The 25,744-nt window shown below is 45.2% G+C and overlaps 1 protein-coding gene across 5 annotated transcripts in view; it reads left to right on the top strand.

Moving 5' to 3' along the window:
* Nucleotides 1-25,744, top strand: part of LOC122813704 (zinc-binding protein A33-like) — a 1,378,975-nt gene that overhangs the window by 1,015,765 nt on the left and 337,466 nt on the right. For 4 of the 5 annotated variants that reach the window (XM_044086163.1, XM_044086164.1, XM_044086162.1 and 1 more), the window contains one exon: nt 1,724-1,759. In XM_044086163.1, coding sequence (XP_043942098.1) covers nt 1,724-1,759 — 36 coding nt within the window. Of the gene's footprint in view, nt 1-1,216; nt 1,584-1,723; nt 1,760-25,744 lie in introns of those variants that run through there. The other variant, XM_044086165.1, reaches the window with a different exon arrangement.

Genomic DNA, 25,744 nt, shown 5'->3' with positions numbered 1-25,744 from the left:
AGGCTTTTGATGGTAACTTTTGGTTACAGCATGTGAGATGTAATAAAAACACATGCTTGAATGAGTGCAATAAGCCCTCATGTTGATGTGAATGTCCACTTCGGCCAATGGCCAAGCAAAAATAACATCTGGTAAGTGTGTAAATCTGAACAGTTGAAACAAAAAAGAAATACAAGCAAGTAGATTGCAGCACCACCAATAAACAAAATAAAATGTAATGAATAAAAAATACAAAATTGGATGTTATCATTTTTTTCTGTTAGTACTGGCTCATTGATGTCATTTATTCTGTTTTCAGGATGAGTAAATATATATTAAAGAATTTTTAATGGTCTCTGCCTTTAAAATTTCAGATCTGTTTTATTAGATAGATTATTTAAACACCTGTTGTTAATTTCTATGTAGTTCTGTTGAAATTCAAGTACATAGATTGCGTAAAATGCTTAGCTTTGTATGGTTTTGTTCATCAGTTTTGTATTTTCCTGTATTGGTGGTGGTGGAATGCGGTTTATGATTACTAGGTAGTGGGGTTAAATCCATATATAAAACTCTGTGTATTATGAATTGATGATGACTTCATTAGTTAAGGATGGACAGTTGATCAGAATGCTTAGAGGACAAAACAAGATTTTTTAGTTGATTAAAAAGACTTGTTGAAGGTTAATAACTTGTAGATAGCCAGGACCAGTTAACTTCCATTCTTGCTTGGAGAATGTCTGTTTCTGGTTTTTCACTGAGTCAGTGATTATATAAATACTAATGCAGTGTGAATAGTTCCACAACTGATTGTGGAGGCTGACTACGTTCAACAGGTAAGGTGGTCATACAGAAAAAGTAACTACACTGTCACATGCTGAGTCATATACTGTGCAAAGCCATGTATCGTACATGATTATGCAGATTTGTATAGCGATTTCTTTTGGAGTATTCTTCCACTCCAACATTTAATAATCTCAGTGTACATTAGTAGCAGGATTGTGGGGGGAAAATGCAAAGCCTACATACATAATTTGGGAGTGTTGCAATAAGTTACAGAATTTGCTTTTTTGTCATAATCAGTTTAAAGTTTGATTTGTCAGCATCCTTGCATTTGTATATTTCTACTAGAAAGACAGTTTTTTTATAGTGAATGCTAACTGTTCTCTTTAGGGGATAGAAAAGTTGCTTGTTCACGATTTAAAAGTTGCAGCTGTCATTTTTTTTTTTACATGTACAGCTTTCACCCGACAAGACAGGAAATGAAAAAAATATTTGGAGGCCGTCTTCGTAACAGCAACTGGGATGTGTTAACCATTTTCCAAGTTCTATATCTTTGTTGTTTTTTAATGATTTTGTGTGAGCAGTGTTCTTTTCACGCCCATTTGTTTAAATAAATTCATATCTGCAGTGGCTTTGAGTTAACCTGATGTGTGACCTCAGAGTAGGTTATTTTAGTTAGAGTGTTTATTTGTAACAAGTTAATTGCTTTGACACTTGGTAAGAAGCAATCCATTGACTCATTCTGTATTTTTGTTTGTAACAGGATGATACTTACAATATCTGTGTAGTGAAAATGAAAGATTAAATTTTTTTTTAAATATTTACATGCTTTGTGTTCTTCTGTAAACTGTGTGCGATTTTCCTATTAACCAGTTCTGTCCTATTAACTTGGTTCAGTTATCTCAGCATTATGCACCTGCTTATGGATATTTTATTTAGTTTTCTTTTCCCCCAATTATTTTAGATCCACCTTCACTTTTTGGGTCTGCGCTGCCAACAAGTAAGTGTTGCATACTGATGTAACTCATTGTTTTTATATTTAATTTCTCAGCTTACAAAGTAGCTGAATAAAAATATCCTGTTTAGTTCTGTGTTTACTACCAAAGCCCTACAGGTATTCTCTAAAGTTGTGATCACAGACTAGAATGATTTTGTGGCACAGACGTAATGTCATCATTCCTTAACCATGACATGGGAAATTAAACACTTGATGTTAAGTTGTCTATCTTGCCTTCATTCTTGCTGGTTGGGTTCGGAGCCAATCCTTGGCTCCGACTTGGCCATCTTCAAAAGCTCGAGAGCTGCTTAGTGGCTCGAGGCCACCCTATATCCCATGATGCCTGGCGCTAGATACCCAGATCTCATTTGCCGCTTCTGCTGCGAGGTTGCTCTACTGGCTCAGGTCGTATAAAACTTTATAGTTATTGTTTTTCTTGTCATAAAACTGTTAGTGTAGAATTTCCGTTTAGATAAAACTATTGTATTGTAGTTAATTTATTATCTGAATCCTTGTCTATTCCCCTCAGAAACTCGTTTTAATTAGAGTGTGCCCCTCCCCCTTTCTCTTTCATTCCTTACCTCTGAAAGGTTTCCGTTTAAGTTAGAGGATAACCTTTTCTCTCTCTCTCTTTAAAAAAAAAATATTTTATTATCACTGTTAGCTAGTTTAGTTATAGTTAACTATAGATGTTAAGTCATTCTGTCTCACCGTTTTGTTCTTACACGTGGGTTCGGAGCTGATCCCTCAGCTCCAAGTCGGCCGCTTTTGAAGCTCAAACTCTCAGAGAAGCTCGAGACCTAGTGTATATCCCATGATGCTGTACTGTAAATCCCCAGATCTAGTTTGCCGCTGCAACGGATCTACAGCTTGTCTGAGGAAGCTTGGGCCAGTGACTTATTTTTCTATATTTATAGAGATTTTTTGTGGATACTTTTATCTTTATATAGTTAAAATAGATGTGATTTTTTTCTGTAGTATTAGGGTCTAGTTAGTTTAGATCTAGTGAAATTTTTGAAATGTCTTTCCTTAAAGGTTTTTTTAGGCCATTCTTACCTGTTTGGGCATGGCAGTGCTCTGTCAGCTCATGTGTGTGTGTGTGTGTGCGTTTTTTTTCTTGTATCATTTTTAAATTACCATATATATATATATATATATATATATATATATATATATATATATATATATATATATATATATATATATATATATATATATATGTATATATATATATATATATATGTATATATATATGTATATATATATATATATGTGTGTGTGTATATATATATATATATATATATATATATATATATATATATATATATATATAGATATATATATCCTGTAGAGGGCTTAGTTCATAGTTAATAGCTATAATAGTTACAATTTAGATACTGGTGTGTTGTTATTTCTTTGGCTTAATATTGAGATTCAGGGACCTGAATTTATATTGTACAATATGTCAGAAAAACAAAAGTCTGGCTTTAAATGGTGTGAGTGTGGTCAAAAAATGTCTGTTACAGACAACCACTCCACCTGCATGTACTGTTTGGGTTCTGTTCATTTGCAGGAGGTGTGCTCTATCTGCCACTCCTTTAGCACCAGGGTTCTTTTGGAAAGGCGCAGGAAGCTGGTAGATAGGGGACTCCTGAAGCCTGAATTTTAGGCTATGTTGGACAAGACCGACCTTTCTTCCAAGGCTTTGAAGGGGTCAAAGTCGTCCAAGGGGTCCTCGGAGCCCAATTCATCGGCTCCGAGCTCCTCTGGTATGGTTCGTTCATCTGCTTCACAGCCCTTGGAGCTGTGTATCGATCCTTTACCTCAGAGCCCAGTTGTGGATCCGATATTGGAGACTCCTCAGTCTCCAATTCTTCAATCGGTACCGTGTTCGGCTCCTTCGACCCATCCCTCATCCCATTCTTCGAGGCTATCTGATGTGGACCTGAACCGAGTGGTTAAGAGGCTGTTAGAGAACTCTGCCCTGGCCAAAATGCTTTCCGCTTCGAGCCACTCTGCTTCGAAGCCTGACATTCTAGTCCTAATTTCTTCTCCTCCTCCTTCGAAGCCAATCGAGCTTTCGGAGCCGGGGCAGTCAGAACCGATGTTGGTTGAGCCCTCAGATCCGAGGTTTGATCCACCTCCCATGGCTCCATCGACCTTGATCTCCTCGGTTCCGACCGGGGAGTCTTGGGGCCGACATTCCCTCGCTGGCTGTGGGGTGGAGAGTCGAACCGATACTTCGGTTCCGACCCTTCTCCTCGGGGCTTCGGCACAGGTGGCTTCAGCTCCGTCCTCTGGATTGGAGCGGGGGGGTCTTGGCTCAGGGAGAGCTGCTGGCCTCTTCGGAGCCAACAGACTTCTCGGACCGGGATTCTGGTGCCTTCGATGCCATGAGGAAGGTCATGTCTGCTAAGACCACTACCTCCTCGAATCTTTCTTCCCCTCTCCCTAAAGGGCCTCATTCTACCTCTTCCCCACAGGTCCCTACCAAGCGTCGAGACCCAGGGCCTCAGGTATCCTCATTGGGTGGCCCCTCCTCTACGGGGACTTCACTGGACGCTCCCACCAATGAAGTACCTAGGAATAGACTGTGCAAGAGGAAGCACTTGGATTCCCCACAGGAATCCCTGACATCAGATACCGACTTGGAGGATTCAGAAGGGTCCCCACGATCCCCCTCAGAGGATGTCTCATTTGCAGACATATTGGAGATCTTAAGACAGAGGGGTGATTGGCAGTCCCTTGCCCCTACTGAGGACGAGTCAGTACTCCTGAAGGCCTTTGGGTCTCAACCATCCACCTCCTGGGTTACCCCGCCCTTTGATGAACTGATGGATCTTGTTGCTCGAAGGGTGTGGGAGTCCCCTGATTCAGTGGAACCGATTCCTCGGAGACCCAACATGTTTATTACTTCCCCTACTGAGAAGGCCTCCCTTACCAAGGGAGTCCCGGTTGATGCCATGGTAAGAAAGAGATGTCGGAAACCTCTTCTTCTGTCCATCCTCCTAATAAGGATTCTAGGATGATGGACAGGTATGGGAAATGCATATTTAGTTCTGCAGCATTTTCCATGAGATCACTCAACTACCTGACCCATTTTACCCGCCTTCAACGAGATCTCCTTAAAGAGCTGGGAGGTACTCTACAGGGTAACACAGCTGATGCAGTTTCTGAGAAGGTGACTGCACAACTCATCACCCTCAGTTTCATAGTAAAGTCATCCATGCGACTCATTTCCTATGCTGCCGATGGATCGAGTAGGGCAGTAGGCTCATCGATAGCTCTTTGGAGACATTCCTGGATGCGCCTTTGCGGAAGCCTTCAAATCTTCCTTCGTCAGTACCCCATTCGATGGTTCCGCCTTGTTTGGGCCTAAAGTTAAGGAGACGCTTACTAGGTGTGAACAAGAAGGAAAGACTCTGTCTGCTGTAGGAGTCTGTTTTTCCACTCCAACTAGAACGTACCCCAAAGGGCAACAAAGTGGGAAAATGTGGTTCCGAAAACCTCAAGGAGCTTTCCAAAACACACCTACGGATACCCCCTCTAGGGGCAGAGGGTGGTGGTCCCAAAACCAAGGCGACAGGGAGCAGTTCTCTGGTAAGCCCTGTCAGCGTTCCTGAAAGGAAGCCCAGCTGTCCTTCTCTGGAGGCAGTCGAGGGTCGCTTGGCTTTATACCCAACCGCCTGGCTAAACATTACAGTGGATTCTTGGGTAAAAAGCGTCATTGCCAGAGGTTACTACATCCCCTTTACAAACCCCCCCCCCCAATGTGTACAAGGATTCCAGACATTCCACCCAGTCTGAGGAAAGCTAGCAGCCATAGAAATTCAAAACCTGCTAGACAAAAGAGTCATCCAGCCAGTCCCGGCGGACCAGATAGGATCCGGAAATTGCTCAAGGTTCTTTTTAGTTCCAAAGAAAACAGACTGGAGGCCCATATTAGACCTCAGCAAACTCAACACCTTCGTCAAGAAGGAAAAGTTCCGGATGGTCACGCTTCAATCAATTTTTCTGTTCTTAGAAACGGGTGATTGGATGTGCTCTATAGATCTCAAGGATGCTTACTACCACATCAAAATGGACAGATCATCCAGAGATCACCTGCGTTTCCGGCTGGGGGCCAGTTATTACCAATTCAGAGCCCTGCCCTTTGGTCTCACCACAGCCCCCAGAGTGTTCACCAAATGTATGGCAGTGGTCATGGCTCACCTGAGACGTTTAGGATTCCGGGTGTTTCTATATCTGGACGACTGGCTCCTCACCGCCACCTCCAGACATCAACTCATCCAAGCAAGAGACTACACTATCAGTCTTTGTTTCCAGTTGGGCATAACCTTAAACTTCGAAAAATCTGCGTTATCGTTCTCGCAGAGTATTACCTTTATAGGAGCAGAGCTAGACACCGTCAATTCGAGGATCAGGTTGCCTCAAGCAAGAATCGTATCTCTAAAAATTCAATTGTCCAATCTGTTGACCCAGAACAAAGCTCCTGCGTCCCAGATACTGAAGCTATTGGGCACAATGGCAGCTACACTGATAGCAGTCCCATTAGGACACATGCGGATACCCCAGTGGCTATTATTCACACAATGGTCTTACCAACGACTGCCCATGTCGCACAAGATTCTGTTAACAAATCTTTGCAAGAAGGATCTCAACTGGTGGTTGAACAGCGACAAATTAGTAGTCGGACATCCCTTTGTTCTTCCTTAACCCACAACCACAGTTACCACAGATGCTTCCCAATAGGGTGGGGGGGCTATTTCAGTGAAAGACTGTCCAAGGTACTTGGTCAAGCATGGAATCACATATGCATATAAATGTCCTGGAGCTGAGAGCAGTGTTCCTAGCATTGCAACACTTTCACGACGTGTCTTCCTCCAGGGAGAATTGCAATTCAGACAGACAACATGTCGGTAGTCTGGTACATCAACAAGCAAGGGGGAACCAGATTGTATCCCTTATGCCGAGAGGCCCTGAGAATTTGGCAATGGGCTGTATCCACCAGACGCTTTCTAATAGCAACGCACATCCCGGGGTCATCCAACATAGCGGACAAGCTGAGCAGGGCCATACTGTTGCCTCACGAGTGGTCCCTCAAACAGCAGGTGGCGGACAAGATTTTCCACAGATGGGGCCAGCCTTGCTGCGATCTGTTTGCATCTCCAATGAATGCCAAATGCAGCAGCTACTTTGCCCTTCATCCCCCACCGGGGAGCAACCCGAGGGGCTCGCTCGTACACAATTGGCCCCCGGGCCTCCTGTATGCCTTCCCACCAATTCCCTTAATTCACAAATTTATACAGAAAGCCAAAGGTCTGGGAAGGAGTGTGATTTTGATAGCCCTTTCTTGGCCTCATCAGATTTGGTTCCCCTTCCTACAGAAGTATCGATTGGAAGAACCATGGATCTTGGACCCAGTGCCAGATCTTCTGACTCATTCGTCGGGAGTTCTTCATCCCTCACTCATCTCCCTAAAACTGACAGCTTGACTGCTCCAATTCCCATATTAGCCAGGTCTCAAGATTTGTCTCCTGCGGTCCAGCATATTATAGTTTCCTCTCATAAACTGTCTACCAGGAAGCTATATAGTAGCAAATGGAAACGATTTGTTCACTGGGCTTCTCATCATGACATTGACCCTTATGTGGCGCCTATTCATACCATCTTTGAGTTCTTGTCTTCTTTGTTCCATGATGGCGCAGCTGCTGCCACCATAAGAGTTCACTTGGCTGCTATTTCCAATTTTCATGTAGGATTTAACGGTTCTAACATCATGTCCCATAGACTGTTGAAGGCCTTTTTGAAAGGGACCCACCATCTCAGACCACACCTATCAGACACCCTGTCTCTCCCTGGAATTTGAATCTTGTCTTATCCCAATTGATGCTCGCCCCCTTTGAACCCGCCTCATCCTGTCACTTGAAGTTTCTGTCTTGGAAAACTATATTTCTGGTAGCCATTACATCCACATGTAGGGTCTCTGAACTTCAAGCCTTATCCTCCAAGCCCCCATATTTGATTTTTCACACTGATAGGGTGTCTCTCAGGACAAACCCTACCTTTCTCCCCAAGGTCTGTTCAGAAACTAAGTTAAATCAGTCCATTGAGCTCCCAACCTTCTTTAGACACCATACCAACAGACTGGAATATATGTTACACAAGCTTGATGTACACAGACAATTGAGATTCTACCTGGATAGAACTAAAGACTTCAGACAATCGGATCAACTCTGTCTCTTACGCAGAGAATAAGAAAGGTTCTGCAGTATCAAAAATCACTTTATCCAAGTGGCTTTCTGACTGCATTAAATTAATTTATTCTTCCACTAACCACCCATTACTGACTAACGTCAAAGCCCATTCTACCCAGGCTGTTTCTACGTCATTAGCTCATGCAGCTCGTTTGCCCTTGGATACCATCTGTGCAGTTGCCATGTGATCAAAACCTCACACGTTTATCACTCCTTACAAAGTGGACAGGAAATCCAGGGACAGGGCTTCCTTTGGTTCCACTGTGCTCAGGAATGTTCTCCTGTGAGCCACCCAGGATTAGGGTGCTTGGGACGCTACCCATGTGTAAGAACAAAACAGCGAGATGGAACAACTTCACATAAAGAAGTTATGCCCTGACCATAACATTCCATGTGAGTTGTTCATCTCGCCTTTTTGTTCTTACGTTCCCTCCCACCTTCCCCCTCCTGTTGAGAAAGATGGTTGTCTTGGTGGATTGGTCGAGTTTTGTCAGCCTGTCTTCTTGGACAGACTGTTTTTCTTCCTTCTACAAACCTATAGCTACCTAGATAGATAGACACTATAGTTCTTTTCTTCCTGTAGGCTGTCATTGGTTGCAGCGTACTATATCTGGGGATTTACAGTAGAGCATCATGGGATATACACTAGGTCTCTAGCTTCTCTGAGAGTTTGAGCTTGAAAAGCGGCTGACTCGGAGCCGAGGGATCGGCTCCAAGCCCACTTGTAAGAACAAAAAGGCGAGATGAACAACTCACATGGAACATTATGGTAGGGACATAACTTCTTTTTTTTTGTTTGTAGTAGTCCAGATATAGCCTTTCTTGTAGTTTTGGTTGTGGTAACTGTAGTGTGTATTTTTTTTTGTGGTTAGTTACCTTAACCTTTCTGTGCGTGTGTTTTCCTTGTTCCTTGGTTTTCTTTCAGGATGTCCAAGGATCCTAAGCCGCCTGGATTCAAGAAGTGTGACTCATGCTGTCAGAAGATGTCTCTTGGTCACACTTCTTGTGTTTATTGTCTGGGCACCGTGGACCTGCAGGACTCTTGCTCGATTTGCCATGCATTCAGTCCAAGAGTTCTGCAGGAGCGCAAAAATAAGTTGATCCTGAGGGGTTTACTTAAGCCCCAAGATTCACCAGCTAAGGCTCAGCCCGTGAAATCTTCCAGGCCACCTAAACCTTCAGCACCCAGTTCGGAGCTGTTGCTGTGTGAAGCTGTACCATCCATCTCGGCTCCGGCTGGAACCAATGCTCCTCCCTCCCAGTCGGCTCCGGCACATTCCTCGGAGCTGTCTGAGAGTCGAAAAAGATCTAGGTCTCCTTCTCTGGAGTCGATACATTCGGCTCCAAAATCACCTCTGCTCCAGTCGGAGCGTAGTCATTGCTCATCCCACTCTTCTCGGTCCTCAAGACTTTCAGACCATGACTTGAAAAGAATGGTCAGTAGACTGTTAAAATCGCAGGCCCTTGCTAAAATGTTGTCCAGCCCCCCATCATCAGGTGTCTGCTCCATCTTCGTCTGTAGATATTCCTCCTCCGACTCATCCTTTGAGCTCGGAGCTGGAGTTCGTTGGGGTTGGAGTCGTGGAACCATCGGCTCTGATACCTTCTCCTTTGGTTCCGTCGTCAGCTCCGATCCCTTCCATGGTACCGTCCCTGGAGGGATCTGGCCACCGGGACTCCCTCGTCGGCTACAAGGGGGCGAGTGGCATCGGACCCTTATCCGACCCCGCTCTCCCCCTCGGGGCTTCGGCTCAGGTGAGCTCGGCTCCCACATCAGCCTCGGAGCCATTCTCCTCGTTGTGGAGAGGGATTCTGATTTCTTCGGATCTGGAGCCCTCTCTGCATCCAAGTAGGGATGCCTTCAAGGTGATGAGGAGTGTACTGACCCCTGAGTCAGTCCCACGATCAACCCCATCGACTCCTCCCCCTATGGCGCCTGCATCAGCCTCTGCCCCTCTTCCAGGCCCCAAGTGTGGGGATCCAGCGCTCCAGGACACCCCTTTGGGTGAATCTTCCTCTTCCAAGCCCTCTCCTGATCATTCAGAGGAGCCACCTCGCAAGACGAAATGCAAGAGGAAGCATGTTGACTCCCCTGAGTCTGTCACATCAGATACCGACTTAGAGGATTTGGAAGGGTCCCCAAGATCCCCCTCTGAAGATGTCTCCTCCTCAAACATCTCTGAGATGCTTAGGCAGAGGGGGAACTGGACTGCCCTAAGCCCTTCCGAGGATGAGTCGGTATTCCTGGACGCGTTTGGATCCTGACCTTCCACCTCTTGGATGTCTCCGCCTTTCGACCCACTGATGTCTGTGGTGGCTAGGAAGGCATGGTCAGCTCCAGACACAGTGGAACCAACCCCCAGAAAACCTGCTAAATTCATAACTGCACCACAGGACAAACAGTTTTTGACCAAAGGTGTCCCCATTGATGCCATGGTGGTAGCGGCGGCCACAAAGGAGGAGTTGGCAGAAACTTTTTCACCTGTCCATCCCCCTAACAAGGAGTCCAGGACGATGGACAGATATGGGAAGCGGATGTTCTCTTCAGCGACCTTTTCCATGAGGTCCCTGAAGTATTTGTGCCACTTTACCCATCTTCAAAGGGATCTCCTTAAAGAGCTTGGAGATGCCCTCCAAGATCCATCAGCTGAGGGGGCCCAGGCTAAGGCAGCCTCCCAGCTGGCGACTCTTAATTCAGTGGTGAACTCCTCCATGAGGCTCATTTCTTGTGCAGCCGATGGTGCGAGTAGAGCTGCAGCTACAGGCGTTGCCCTAAGGAGACACGCTTGGATGCGGCTATGTAACTTTGTGGAACCTTTCAGAGCGTCTTTCACCAACACCACCTTTGATGGTTCCTCTCCCTTTGGATTACATGTGAAGGACACCCTTACCAGGTGTGAGTAGGAAGGCAGGACTCTCTCTGCCTTGGGAGTCCGTTTTTCCACTCCTTCCAGACCATATCCCAAGGGGCAGAAGAGTGGAAAGATGTGTTTCCGGAAATCTCAGGGAGCCTTGCCGGGCACACGTGGTAAGTTCCCATCCAGGGGCAGAGGAGGGAACAATAATAGACACCACCCTCGTGGCAGAGGGGGTCCGCAAAATCAGGGAAGCAGAGAATCCCTTCCAGCATCCCTGAAGTGTTGCCCACCTCTGGAGGCAGTCGGGGGAAGATTATCGCTATACCCAAGAGCCTGGCAAGACATAACACAGTACAAATGGGTACAGTCTGTTATATCCGGAGGCTACAGAATTCCCTTTGTTCCCACCCCCTTAAGGTTAAACAAGTCCCTTCCAGACGTTCCACCCAATCAATCTAAGGGACCAAGCAGTTCAAGAAGTCTCAAAACTGCTAAGAAAAATGGCCATCCAGCAAGTCCCAGCAGACCAACAAGGATCCAGAATTTACTCAAGGTTCTTTTTGGTACCAAAAAAGACCGGGGACTGAAGACCCATTCTGGAACTCAGCAGACTGAACAGGTCTGTACAAAGAATGAAGTTTTGGATGGTCACGCTACAGTCCATTTTACCCTTTCTGGGTCAGGACAATTGGATGTGCTCTGTAGATCTTCAGGATGCGTACTACCACATCAAAATGGACAGATGCTCCAGAAGATTCCTTCGCTTCCGGCTAGGAGCCAGCCATTATCAGTTCAGAACTCTGCCCTTTGGTCTCACCACAGCCTCCAGGGTGTTCACCAAATGTATGGCAGTAGTTACCGCTCACCTGAGATGGCAAGGATTCCAGGTGTTTCCATATCTAGATGACTGGCTCCTCACTGCTACCACCAGGCATCACCTTCTGCGAGCAAGAGACTGCACTGTCGAGACTTGCTCCAGGCTAGGTATCACAATAAATTTTGAAAAGTCTGCATTGTCACCCTGTCAATCTATCGCCTTTATAGACGCAAATTTAAATACAAAAGATATGTCAGAGAGCCTTCCAGCAGACAGGGTATTAGTGATTCGCCAGCATGTGAAGGTTTTATTAGCATGCAAAAGAATTCAAGCCAGGTTTGTCCTCCAAACTCTGGGTCTCATGGCAGCAGCGATCATACTCATTCCTCTTGCTCGTTTTCACATGAGGATTCTCCAGTGACCCAATGGTCCTTCCAGCAGCTTCCCATGTCTTACATGATTATGATCACAGAAGCATGCAAGAAGCACCTTGCGTGGTGGATGGTCTCCACATCAGTGTCCCATGGCAGATCATTTGTACTCCCCCCTCCAGTTGCTATGGTGACCACGGACGCCTCCCTGATCGGGTGGGGGGCATTATCAGGGCAGAACAGTCCAAGGCACCTGGCAACCTCACGAGTACCATCTGCATATAAACGTCTTGGAGATGAGGGCCGTGCTTTTACCATTGCAAGCTCTTCAGGATTCTCTTCCTACCGGGACCATTGCAGTTCAAACGGGCAATATATCAGTAATGTGGTACATCAACAAGCAGGACGGAACCAGGTCCTACCCCCTATGTCGAGAAGCACTCAGACTCTGGCAGTGGACGATCTCTTCCCAACAGTTTCTGATTGCAACGCATATCCCTGGGAGGTCCAGCGTAATAGCAGACAGGATGAGCAGAGCAATTCTCATGCCTCACGAGTGGTCTTTGAATCAGGTAGTTGCGGACCAAATCTTCCGCAAATGGGGCCAACCTTGCTGCGACCTTTTTTGCAACTCCCTTCAACAGCAAGTGCAGCAGTTTCTTCTCTCTCCTTCCACTTTCCGGACATTCCCCCAGAGACGCTGTAGTCCACGATTGGCCTCAGGGACTTCTTTATGCATTCCCTCCTTTTCCCCTAATCCCGAAGCTAATACAGAAAGCTACCATATTGGGCTGCAAAATGATCCTCATTGCTCCTTACTGGCCTCAACAAATATGGTTCCCGTTCCTGCATTGTCATCTTCTCGAGCAGCTCTGGACTCTGGACCTAGTTCTAGACCTTCTGATTCATCAGTCGGGTGGGCTACACCAATCCCTATGATCTCTCCAGCTCACTGCTTGGTTGCTCCACTTCCAACTTTAACCAGGCTTCCAGATATCTCCCCCTCTGTGCGCGAAATTATTTTGTCATCGCACAAGTCTACGACTAGAAAAACTTACGCTAGTAAGTGGAAGCGTTTTTCTTCCTGGGCAGAGGCTAAGAGTATAGTCCCCTTTTCAGGCCCTGTATACCACATTTTGGAATTTCTTGCGGAACTCTTCCATGCTGGGTCTGCTTCCACTACAATTAGAGTTCAGTTAGCTGCAATTTCAAATTTTCACATTGGCCTGTCGGAAAATAATATCATGTCTCATAAGCTATGTAAAGCCTTTCTCAAAGGGACCACTCTGCTCAGGCCCCCAGTGAGAGATCCTCCACCACCGTGGGATCTAAATTTGATTTTAGCTTCTCTAATTTTGCCCCCTTTCGAACCTGCAGCTTCTTGTTCCTTGAAGTTTTTATCTTGGAAAACCCTTTTTCTGGTAGCTATTACATCAGCCAGAAGAGTTTCGGAACTTCAGGCTCTTTGTGTCCGTCCTCCATACCTAATGTTCCACAATGACAGGGTTACTCTCAGGACTAATCCTTCCTTCCTTCCTAAGGTCTCTTCAGAGAATAACTTGAATCAGTCCATAGACCTTCCAGTGTTTTTTTCCTAACCACTCCAACAGGGCGGAATATAAATTGCATCAGTTAGATGTTCACAGGCAACTACGCTTTTATTTGCATAGAACTAAGGACATAAAAAAATTGGACCAACTTTTCCTGTCTTATGCTGTGGGTAAACAAGGTCTTCCAGTCTCCAAAGTAACCTTATCCAGGTGGGTTGACTACTATCATCCCGTTTCTCTATCAACTGAGGAATAAAGAATTGCCAGTTAAACCAAAAGGACACTCCACCAGAGCTTTAGCCACTTCGGTGGCCTTTCAGGCAAGGTTGCCCATGGAATCTATTTGTGCTGCGGCTACGTGGGCCAACCCACATACTTTCATTTTACATTATAAGTTGGATGTGGTTTCCAGGAGCAGAGCTGATTTTGGTTCCACTGTTCTGAAGAGTTTGTTCCGATGAGCCACCCAGGATTTTAGGTGCTAGGGACGCTGTCCCAACCAGCAAGAATGAAGGCGAGATAGACAACTTAACATAAAGAAGTTATGTATCTATCATAACGTTCCATGTTAGTTGTCTTCTTCTCGCCTTCTTTCTTGCATCTCGCCCTCCATCCCCCTATCCTAGTGGACCGAGAAGAGTTCCTCTTGATTTTTCACTGGCTGAGTCTTCTCTGGCTATTCCTTTCTGACTAGTAGTCTTCCCCAGTAGGATTTATGCATTCTAGGATAGGATTCCTTTCTTATTATGTCTGCAGTTAGACTTACCAAACGAGATCTGGGTATCTAGCGCCAGGCATCATGGGATATAGGGTGGCCTCGAGCCAGTAAACAGCTCTCGAGCTTTTGAAGATGGCCGATTCGAAGACGAGGATCGGCTCCGAACCCAACCAGCAAGAAAGAAGGTGAGAAGAAGACAACTAACATGGAACATTATGGTAGGTACATAATTTCTTTTTCTACGAGTACCTAATGTATGATTTTTCTAGCTATTAGAAGTTATACCATGATGGAAGTTATAAAAACAATGAACTAATTAGATTAAAGGTGCTGTTGACTGTCAAGGTTAATATTCATAATATCCATTCAAAGTGAATTCTCAGCAAAGTGTAGCACACACACTACTTCATCTATTTAAAAAATGATTAAAATGTCAGAAAATGGAATGCCTTATTTCTTTAAGTTCATATTCAGTATATTCCTTCATAGTACTTCAGTGTGCTGTGCTGTAGAGTTCCAAAATATCTTTGCCCCTGCCCATTTTGCATTTCTGTTTTTCCCCAACATATTTCCAGCCAGAAATAATTCTGTTCAGGATGTGGCTAAGATGGCAAAGAGAGAGCAGCAACTGCAAGAAGCTCTGTAACAACTTAATTTCTTTCTGACTGTTAAGAAATCAAGAATTGTATAGTCTAAGATCTAAAGTTATTTAATAATTCTAGAACAACTAAGGAAGAGATTGGGAGCTTTGTAATTTTCAAAAAGTAAAATATTCCAGTCAGAAACTTCATTTCAGTATAGAAAATAAGGAAACTATAAAATAAGTTATCTGACAAACAGTTCACAGGATCCTTCTCTTACAAAAAACATTATCTTTGGTAGCAGACATACAAGATGCCATGACAAAAAATGATAAACTGTATTTAAAGATTGACAGTTTCAAAGAACAATGTAAGGCTCAAATGGACTCTATAAGTAATTTGATAAAACAAGAAGGAACACAAGTTACTGCCATGGAAGAATCCTTAAATTATCATAATGGAAGAATATCTTGGAGGTGAGATACACATGGAACAACTGACTTATTGAAAAAATAGATGACATGGAAAATAGACTGAGAAGTAACAGTATAACAATTTATAGAATATCTGAGAAATATGAAGGAGAGAATATTAGATGTTAAGTTGTCTATCTCGCCTTCATTCTTGCTGGTTGGGTTCGGAGCCGATCCTCTGCTCCGACTCGGCCATCTTCTAAAGCTCGAGAGCTGTTTATTGGCTCGAGGCCTCCCCATATCCCATGATGCCTGGTGCTAGATACCCAGATCTCGTTTGCCGCTTCTGCTGCGAGGTTGTCTTACTGGCTCAGGTCGTATATTTTTATTCTTCTTCTCTGTTTTTGATAAAAAAAAAAAAAAACTAGTAGTTTTTAGTGTAGGTTGTAAACTTTAGTATTCTGTTATTTAGGGATAACTGTGTTTGGTGTATATTTTTCTCTTTACCTCTATTCCCGTCCCTTTAGAAAACTCAAGTTGGAGTTTTCCCCTCCCCCCATCTCATCTCTGTATTAGCCGTTTAAGTTAGAGGCTAATCTTCTCCCTCTTTAAAAAAAAAATATATGTATATAGTAAGTTTGTCTTAGTCTAATTGTTATTGTTAGGCTTTGTGTCTGTTGTTTGGATGTGGTATTTCATGTGTGTGTCTATGACAGTTTTTCATACCCAAATTGTTTAGTTTTGTGTATTGTTTTGGTATTCCTTTCTTTAGTTATGTCTAAGGATACCAAGGTGTCCGGATTCAAGAAGTGTGATTCATGCTGTCAGAAGATGTCTCTGACAGATGGTCACACTTCTTGTGTCTATTGTCTTGGTGCCGTGCACCTGCAGGACTCTTGTTCGGTCTGCCATGCTTTCAGTCCAAGAGTCATGCAGGAGCGTAGGAATAAATTGATCCTACGGGGTTTGCTTAAACCCGAGGACTCACCGATAAAGGCTCAGCCCGTGAAGTCCTCCAAACCACCTAAACCTTCGGCTCTTAGCTCGGATCCATTGTTAGGTGAAGCTACTACTTCTGCCTTGGTTCCAGCTGGAATCGATGCTCCTCTCTTTGTCGGTTCCCATGCATGCTTCAGAGCCGTCTGGGAGTCGAAAAAGATCCAGGCCTCCCTCCCTGGAGTCTATATGCTCGGCTCCTAGTTCTCCTCCGCTCCAGTCGGAGCGGAGTCATCAGTCCTCCCACTCTTCTCGGTCATCGAGATTATCTGATCACAACTTGGAGAGAATGGTCAGCAGGCTCTTAAAATTGTAGGCCCTAGCAAAAATGTTGTCCAGACCCTCTCAACAGGGTTCGGCTCCATCCTTCTCTGCAGTCATTCCTCCTCCGACTCCTTCCTTGAGTTCGGAGCCGGATTTCATTGGGGTTCGAATCGTGGAACCTTCGGCACCGATTCCTTCTCCTTCAGTTCCGTCGTTGGCTCCGATCACTTCCTTGGTACTGTCCTTGGAGGGATCAGGGCACCAAAACTCCCTCTTTGGCTCCGAGGGGCGAGTGGCATTGGACCCTTGTCCAACCCCATTCTGCCCCTCGGAGATTCGCCGCAGTTGAGCTCGGCTCCTACATCAGCTTCAGAGCTGTCCCCCTCGGTGCGGAGAGGGATTCCGATATCTTCAGAACCGGAGCCTTCTCAACATCCCGAGTAGGGACACCTTTGAGGTCATGAGGAGTGTGCTGACCCCTGTGTCACCTCCACATTCCCCTTTGGCTCCTCCCCCTATGGTGCCTGTGCCTGCCTCTGCCCCTCCTCCAGATCCCAAGCGTGGGGAACCAACACTCCAGGGCACCCCATTGGGTGCATCTTCCTCTTCTGAGGCCTCCCCTGAGCATTCAGAGGAGCCACCTCGTAAGAGGAAATGCAAGAGGAAGCATGTTGACTCCCCTGAGTCTGTCACATCAAATACCAACTTGGAGGAATCGGAAGGGTCCCTGAGATCCCCCTCTGAAGATGTCTCATTCTCAGACATCCCTGAGATGCTTAGGCAGTGGGGGAATTAGTCTACCCTTAGCCCTTCTGAGGATGAGTCAGAATTCCTGGATGCGTTTGGATCCCGACCCTCCACCTCCTGGGTGTCTCCGACTTTCGACCCACAAATGTCTGTGGTGGCTCGGAAGGCGTGGTCAGCTCCAGACACAGTGGAACCGACCCCTAGAAGACCTGCCAAATTCATTACTACACCACAAGACAAACAGTTTTTAACTAAAGGTGTTCTCGTTGATGCCATGGTGGTAGCGGCGGCCACAAAGAAGAAGTTGGCTGAAACTTCATCTGTCCATCCCCCTAACAAGGAGTCTAGGATGATGGACAGATATGGGAAGCGGATGTTCCCTTCAGCGACTTTCTCCATGAAGTCTTTGAATTATTTGTGCCACTTTACCCGTCTTCAGAGGGATCTCCTCAAAGAGCTTGGAGATACCCTCCAAGATCCACCAGCTGAGTGGGCCCAGACTAAGGCTGACTCCCAGCTGGCGACTCTTAATTCAGTGGTGAACCCCTCCATGAGGCTCATTTCTTATGCAGCCAATGGTGTGAGTAGAGCCACAGGCACAGGCATCGCCCTAAGGAGACACACTTGGATGCAGCTTTGTAACTTTGCGGAACCTTTCAGAGCATCTTTCACCAACACCCCCTTTGATGGTTCCTCTCTCTTTGGATCACAGGTGAAGGACACCCTTACCAGGTGTGAGCAGGAAGGCAGGACTCTCTCTGCCTTGGGAGTCCATTTTTCCACTCCTTCCAGACTATATCCCAAGGGTCAGAAGAGTGGAAAGATGTGGTTCCAGAAATCCCAGGGAGCCTTGCCGGACACACGTGGTGAGTTTCCCTCCAGGGGCAGAAGAGGGAACAATAACAGATGCTGCCCTTGTGGCAGAGGGGGTCCGCAAAACCAGGGCAGCAGAGAATCTTTCTCTGACAAGCCCTTCCAGCATCCCTGAAGGGTTGCCCGACTGCCCACCTCTGGAGGCAGTCGGGGGAAGATTATCGCTGTACCCAAGAGCCTGGCAAGACAAATGGGTACAGTCTGTTATATCCGGAAGCTACAGAATTCCCTTTGTTCATGCTCCCTTTTTGTCAAACAAGTCCCTTCCAGATGTTCCATCCAGTTTAAGGGATCAAGCAGTTCAGGAAGTTTCAAAACTGCTAAGACAAAGGGCCATCCAGCAAGTCCCAGTAGACCAGCAAGGATCCGGAATTTACTCAAGGTTCTTTTTGGTATCAAAAAAGACAGAGGACTGGAGACCCATTTTGGATCTCAGCGGACTAAACAGGTCTGTACAAAGAACGAAGTTTTGGATGGTCACACTACAGTCCATTTTACCCTTTCTGGGTCAGGACAATTGGATGTGCTCCATAGATCTTCAGGATGCGTACTATCACATCAAAATGGACAGGTGCTCCAGAAGATTCCTTCGCTTCCGGCTGGGAGCCAGCCAATATCAGTTCAGAGCTCTGCCCTTTGGTCTCACCACAGCCCCCAGAGTGTTCACCAAATGTATGGCAGTGGTTACTGCTCACCTGAGACGGCAAGGATTCCAGGTGTTTCCATATCTAGACGACTGGCTCCTTACTGCTACCACCAGGCATCACCTTCTGCGAGCCAGAGACTACACTGTCTAGATGTGCTCCAGATTAGGTATCAATAAATTTCGAAAAATCTGCATTGTCGCTCTTTCAGTCTATCATCTTTATAGCCGCAAAATTAAACACAAAAGACAGGTCAGCCAGCCTTCCACCAGACAGGGTGTTAGTCATTCGGCGGCATGTTCAGGTCTTGTTAGTATGCAAGAGAATTCAAGCCAGGTTCCTCCTCCAAACCCTGGGTCTCATGGAAGTAGCAATCATACTCTTCCCTCTGGCTCATTTTCACATGAGGATCCTCCAGTGGCTTTTCACCCAGTGGTCCTTCCAGCAGCTTTCTATGTCGCACATGATTATTATCACAGAAGCATGCAAAAAGCACCTTGCGTGGTGGATGGTCTCCTCATCAGTGCCCCTAAGTAGACCATTTGTACTTCCCCCTCCAGTTGCTACGGTGACCACGGACGCCTCCCTGATTGGGTGGGGAGGGGCATTATCAGGGCAGAACAGTCCAGGGCACCTGGCAACCTCAAGAGTACCATCTGCACATAAATGTCTTGGAGATGAGGGCCGTGCTGTTAGCATTGCAAGCTCTTCAGGACTCTCTACCTACCGGGACCATTGCAATTCAAACGGACAATATGTCAGTCGTGTGGTACATCAACAAGCAGGGTGGAACCAGGTCCTACCCCCTATGTCGAGAAGCACTCAGACTCTGGCAGTGGGCGATCTCTTCCCAACGGTTTCTGACCGCACGCATATCCCTGGGAGATCCAATGTCATAGCAGACAGACTGAGCAGAGCTATTCTCATGCCTCACGAGTGGTCTCTGAATCAGGTAGTGGCAGACCAAATCTTCTGCAAATGGGGGCAACCTTGCTGCGACCTCTTTGCTGCCCCCTTCAACAGCAAGTGCAGCAACTTCTTCTCTCTCCTTCCACTTCCGGGACATTCCCCCAGAGACGCTGTAGTCCACGATTGGCCTCAGGGACGTCTGTATGCATTCCCTCCTTTTCCCCTAATTCCCAAGCTGATACAGAAAGCTACCGTATTGGGCTGCAAAATGATCCTCATTGCTCCTTACTGGCCTCGAAAAATATGGTTCCCATTCCTGCATCAGCTTCTCGAGCTGCCTGGGACTCTGGACCCAGTTCCAGACCTTCTGATCCATCAGTCGGGTGGGCTACATCATTCCCTACAATCGCTAAAGCTCACGGCTTGGTTGCTCCACTTCCAACCCTAGCCAGGCTTCCTGATATCTCCCAGTCGGTGCGTGAAATCATTTTATCATTGCACACGTCTACCACTAGAAAAACTTAGTAAGTGGAAACGTTTTTCTTCCTGGGCAGAGGCTAAGAATATAGATCCCTTTTCAGCCCCTGTACACCACATCTTGGAATTTCTTGCAGAGCTCTTTCATGCCTGGTCCGCTTCTGCTACAGTTAGGGTGCAGTTAGCTGCAATTTCAAATTTTCACATTGGCCTATCAGAAAGGAATATCATGTTTCATAAGCTTTGTAAGGCCTTCCTCAAAAGGACCACTCTGCTCAGGCCCCCAATGAGAGATCCTCCATCCCCATGGGATCTAAATTTGATTCTAGCTTCTCTAATTGTGCCTCCCTTCGAACCTGCAGCTTCTTGTTCCTGGAAGCTTTTATCATGGAAAACACTTTTTCTGGTAGCAATTACTTCAGCCAGAAGAGTTTCGGAGCTTCAAGCTCTTTGTATCCATCCCCCGTACCTAGTATTCCACAAAGACAGGGTTGCTCTCAGGACTAATCCTTCCTTCCTTCCTAAGGTCTCTTCTGAGAATAACTTGAATCAGTCCATTGACCTTCCTGTTTTTTTTCCCAACCATTCCAACAGGGCGGAATATAAGTTGCATCAGTTAGATGTTCATAGGCAACTGCACTTTTATTTGCATAGGACTAAGGACTTCAGAAAATCGGACCAGCTTTTCCTTTCTTATGCAGATGGCAAACAAGGCCGACCAGTATCAAAAGTAACCTTATCCAGGTGGTTGACTTCTATCATCACTTTTATCTATCAGATAAGGAATAAACAACTGCCTGTTAAACCAAAAGTTCATTCCACCAGAGCATTAGCCACTTCTGTGGCTTTTCAGGCTAGGTTGCCCATGGAATCTATTTGTGCAGCAGCCACGTGGGCCAACCCTCATACTTTCATCTTGCATTATAAGTTGGATGTGGTTTCCAGGAGCAGAGCTGATTTTGGTTCCACTTTTCTGAAGAGTTTGTTCCATTGAGCCACCCAGGATATTAGGTGCTAGGGACGCTGTCCCAACCAGCAAGAATGAAGGCGAGATAGACAACTTAACATAAAGAAATTATGTACCTACCATAACGTTCCATGTTAGTTGTCTCCTCTCGCCTTCTTTCTTGCATCCCACCCTTCATCCCCCTATCCTAGTAGACCGAGAAGAGTTCTTTATGGATTTGCACTGGCTGAGTCTTCTCTGGCTATTCCACTCTACCTGGTAGTCTCTATAGTAGGGTTTATGTATTATAGGATAGGATTCCTTCATTATTTTTGTCTGCTGTTAATCTTACCAAACGAGATCTGGGTATCTAGCGCCAGGCATCATAGGATATGGGGAGGCATCGAGCCAGTAAACTGCTCTCGAGCTTTAGAAGATGGCCGTCGGAGCCGAGGATCGGCTCTGAACCCAACCAGCAAGAAAGAAGGCGAGAGGAGACAACTAACATGGAATGTTATGGTAGGTACATAACTTTTTTTTTTCTCACGACATGGCTATACAAAATCTTGAAGGAATTGAAAGGGCTCATCGATCGATTGTTCTTCCATATAAAAAAGAAAATGTTCCTCCACATTCAGTAATTTTGAAGTTTTTGTCATGCACGGAAAAAGTTGAAATACTGAAAGCAGGTAAAGCAAGTCCACCTTTTAAAATAAGAGAAAATGTTATTCGTTTTGATAATGATTTTTCAACCAAAGCAATGAATATTCGAAAGGCTTGTCTACCTCTAATTAAAGAACTTAAAAAAGAAAGGTCTAAAAGTTAAACTATTTCCTGTAAGACTGAAAATTGGTCTACAGGAAGTAATGAAAATATGTGAAACTTTGGAATAAGCTAATGTTATACAGAAGAAAAATATTGCATTAGTGGAATAAATGGACTAGGAAGCGGTATCCTTGAAAAGGAAAGTTAACTTGTGATGGTTTCGGACATTTCACACTGAGCTAATCGGAGGAAATCAGAGGAAGGACTTTGAGCTAACTAATCTGTGGTATATAACATTAAGTATCTGTTTTCTGCTTATTTCTGAGTTATTTATTGCACTTTTATTTTACTCAGTGTGTGAGATATTAAGTAGAATTTTCTACAATTGTTAAGCATCTGGTTGGGTTTGTTTGTTCTGATTTTTGTTTCCCACCCTTCCTCCCTGTTGGTATCCTGTTTTTATACTTGGTGGCTTTGCAGTTGCCCGCCCTTACTGTAAATTTGATCTGGGATACTCCTCCCAGTCTAGTGTCATTACCTTTCTATCTGTTCCAGGGAGAATATTTGAGAAGGCCAACCTAGTTAGCTCGTGTTCCCCTTTCCACTTTATATATATATATGTTCCCCTTTCCACTTTATATATATATATATATATATATATATATATATATATATATATATATATATATATATATAAACATTCTAAGCTTTTTTCCTGCCTTTCCTATAAGTTGTATAGTCCAGGTACAGATTTGCTGTAACCAGGACTGTTTGTAAGCTTCTGAGCCCCCAAGCCTTTCTGTGTTGGAGGGAAGCCTTCTAGCTTAATTTTGTTTCTTAGAACTAGCCAGTTTTCTAGTTTCAGCACTCAAATCTGTTTCTTTGAGCTTAGCACTTGTTCAGAACTCACTGTAAGCACTAAATAAGCTACAAATTACTACAGCACTCAACTTTCCTCACTTGTCTAGAGGAAAACAGTTTTTAGTACTTAAGTAAGCACCTATCCAGGCATGTCTAAGGGTCAGCTGCCGGTGTTTTCTCCTGTCAAACTGATGAATTTGGGCATCTTGGGGCAATGCAGCAATTGCCTCATGTACACAGACAACCCTCTCCTCCTACCAACCAACACTACAACCTGTGAGAGATGCACTTATATAACCAAACTGGAAGCAAAGCTCTCTTCACCCAAGACTGGATTAGATAGTCAAGAAGAGAAGGTAAACACTTGCACCACACCACACTCATCACGTAGTCCCTCAAAACCTACACCACCAAAACACGCACATAGAAACACAAAACATACACCTACATTCGTGGAAGCTCTCAAAAAAAATTCTACCCAATCAACAGTGACCTCCAAAGCAGAAACGCAAGCAACCTCCACCTCCCAACACAACCCAAATGACACATAGCCCACAGACTCAGTGTGCCACTTAACTACAACCCATAAAGCATAACAACGTACCCAACACTGTAGTCATAGGTGACTCTATAATCAGGCACACTGATGTTCCACTCACCAAGCTAGACAAGGAGAAAGTTACTGTCAACTGCCAGGATCTGCCACATAACGCATGCACTCAGGTCACTCCACAGCAAGTACAAATATGACTGTCATTGTCCATGTTGGTGTGAATGACCTGAGACGTACCTCCCTAGACTACATGAAAAGAGACATGGAGGAGCTTTCTGATCTTGTAGCCCAGGCAGGTATGACCCTAGCCCTGAGTAGCATCCTGCCATCACCCAGAATGATACCACAGTACAAGGACAAATGATTGACTTAACAGTTGGCTAAGCTTTTGGTGTCATTCTAGGGGGAACCAGTATCTGTCTGCCTGGGATGACATGATCGACAAACCACGATGCTTTGCCAGAGATGGCCTGCACCTGTCGCTCTTGGGATTCCAGATACTGGCTAAGGCTCTTGCCACCTCTATAGTGCTTTTTTTAGGCAAGATTCAAAAGACAAATTCACCACCATAACAGCTACAAGCAAGCAAAATCTGAGGGTAATGCTACAAGTCTAAATCTCAAACTGCACTCAACTCGAGGCACTCCTTAAAATGGAGAACATCGACATCTGTGCAGTGACAGAGACCTGGTTCAAGATTCCAGAGAGCACCCCCGCATTACAAGGCTATAATTCATACCACACCTTTCGGCCACCTAACCTGGACCGAAGCACTAAAGGCAGAGGCGTGACCATATTCATTAAGGATATCCACACCTCCAGACTAGTTGCTCAGCATAATGCATCCGAGATTATCCAAGTGCAACTAACTCTGGGCAAGACCGCACTGCAAATTGTAGCTTGCTACACATCCCCCACCATGCCCCAAGATTCCCACTCCTCATTTCTTGATACACTGGAAAATATTAGGGTACAACCTAACACCCTAATAATGGGTGATTTCAACTACCCCATCATTAACTAGGAAAACTACTCGTACCAACTGTTGTGCTCAACTTTTTCTGGAATTCATAAATTCCAGTACCTTAGATCAACTTATCCACACCCCCACCAGGGGCAGCAATATCCTAGACCTGGTCATTACCAACATGTGCAACCAGTGTTCCACACCAGAGGTCAGTTTCTCGTTGGTCAGATCCGACCACAAGCAAATCACCCTAGACAACCACATCCCACCCGTACCCTCCAGTAAGGAAACCACCGTAAAAAATTTCTCCAAAGCCAACTTCACGCTTCTTAAGGCAGAAGTGGCAAACTTCACGCCACCCATGCTGACGGACAATAGAGGTACGACTGCTGAATCCTGTACAATTGCACTTTATAAGTGCTTACACGAGTGCATGGATCATGCAATCCCTAACAGAACCAAGATGCTATCCTCCAAAAAAAAAGGAAGCCAGTCTGGTGGTCCCCTGCTATAAACAAACTCTACAACAGAAGAAAGAAACTGTTTCAAAAAAGAGTAAAATCCCATGATTGGAGGAACTCTGTGGTCAGCCTCAGTAAAAAGCTGAGATCCTTCATAAAATCCTGCAAAGCTAGTTACGAAAACAAAATTGTCACTGATTCTAAAGGCATTCTACAGCTATGTCAAGAATCTCAATGGCAACTCTTAGATCTGTTCTGAGTTACAGCACAATGTCACTAAATATACAGAACTAACTGATATTGCCAACATCCTAGCAGATAGGTTCAGTGCTAACTTTACCCCTCTCTCATCCCCTAAAGGGCCCATCTCTATACTCGAAGAATGCAAAGTTCCTGTAATCACGGCTTCACAGGTAAAAAAAAACACATTCTCCAAAGCCAAGAACACAGCATCCATGGGACCTGACAGCATCCCAGTCTGCGATCTACATGAACTACAGAACGAACTGGCACCCCACCTAAGTACCATGTTCAATCATAGCCTCACCTTAGGCTTTGTGCCCACTGAATGGTGCACAACAACAGTTATCCCGCTCCACAGATGGGGAGCCACCACGGACCCCAGGAACTACTGACCCATTTGCCTGACGAGCCTGGTCTGCAAGGCTGTGGAGCGTATTATCATGGAACTTATAAACAGTGACAGTGGTAATCTCCAAACTCCGGACCCTACCCAGTTCGGGTTGTAAAAGGCAGATCATGTCTCCTAAACCTGATAGACTTCTTTGAAGCAGTCACCAAAGCCATAGATGAGGGTAAGGTGGTTCACACAGCCTATCTAGATCTCGCCAAGGCTTTCGACATCATACCCCACTCTGGAATTATAGACAAACTCACTAAACAAGGTATAAATCCCTATGTCACACGATGGGTTGCCAACTGGCTAACTGACAGAACCCC

The sequence above is a fragment of the Protopterus annectens genome, chromosome 10.part0 (assembly GCF_019279795.1).
Source record: "Protopterus annectens isolate FY-2018-M chromosome 10.part0, PAN1.0, whole genome shotgun sequence".
In the NCBI taxonomy this organism is placed as follows: Eukaryota; Metazoa; Chordata; order Ceratodontiformes; family Protopteridae; genus Protopterus; species Protopterus annectens.
Note: the sequence above shows the minus strand (reverse complement) of the source record. Positions and strands in the feature narration are given on the sequence as shown.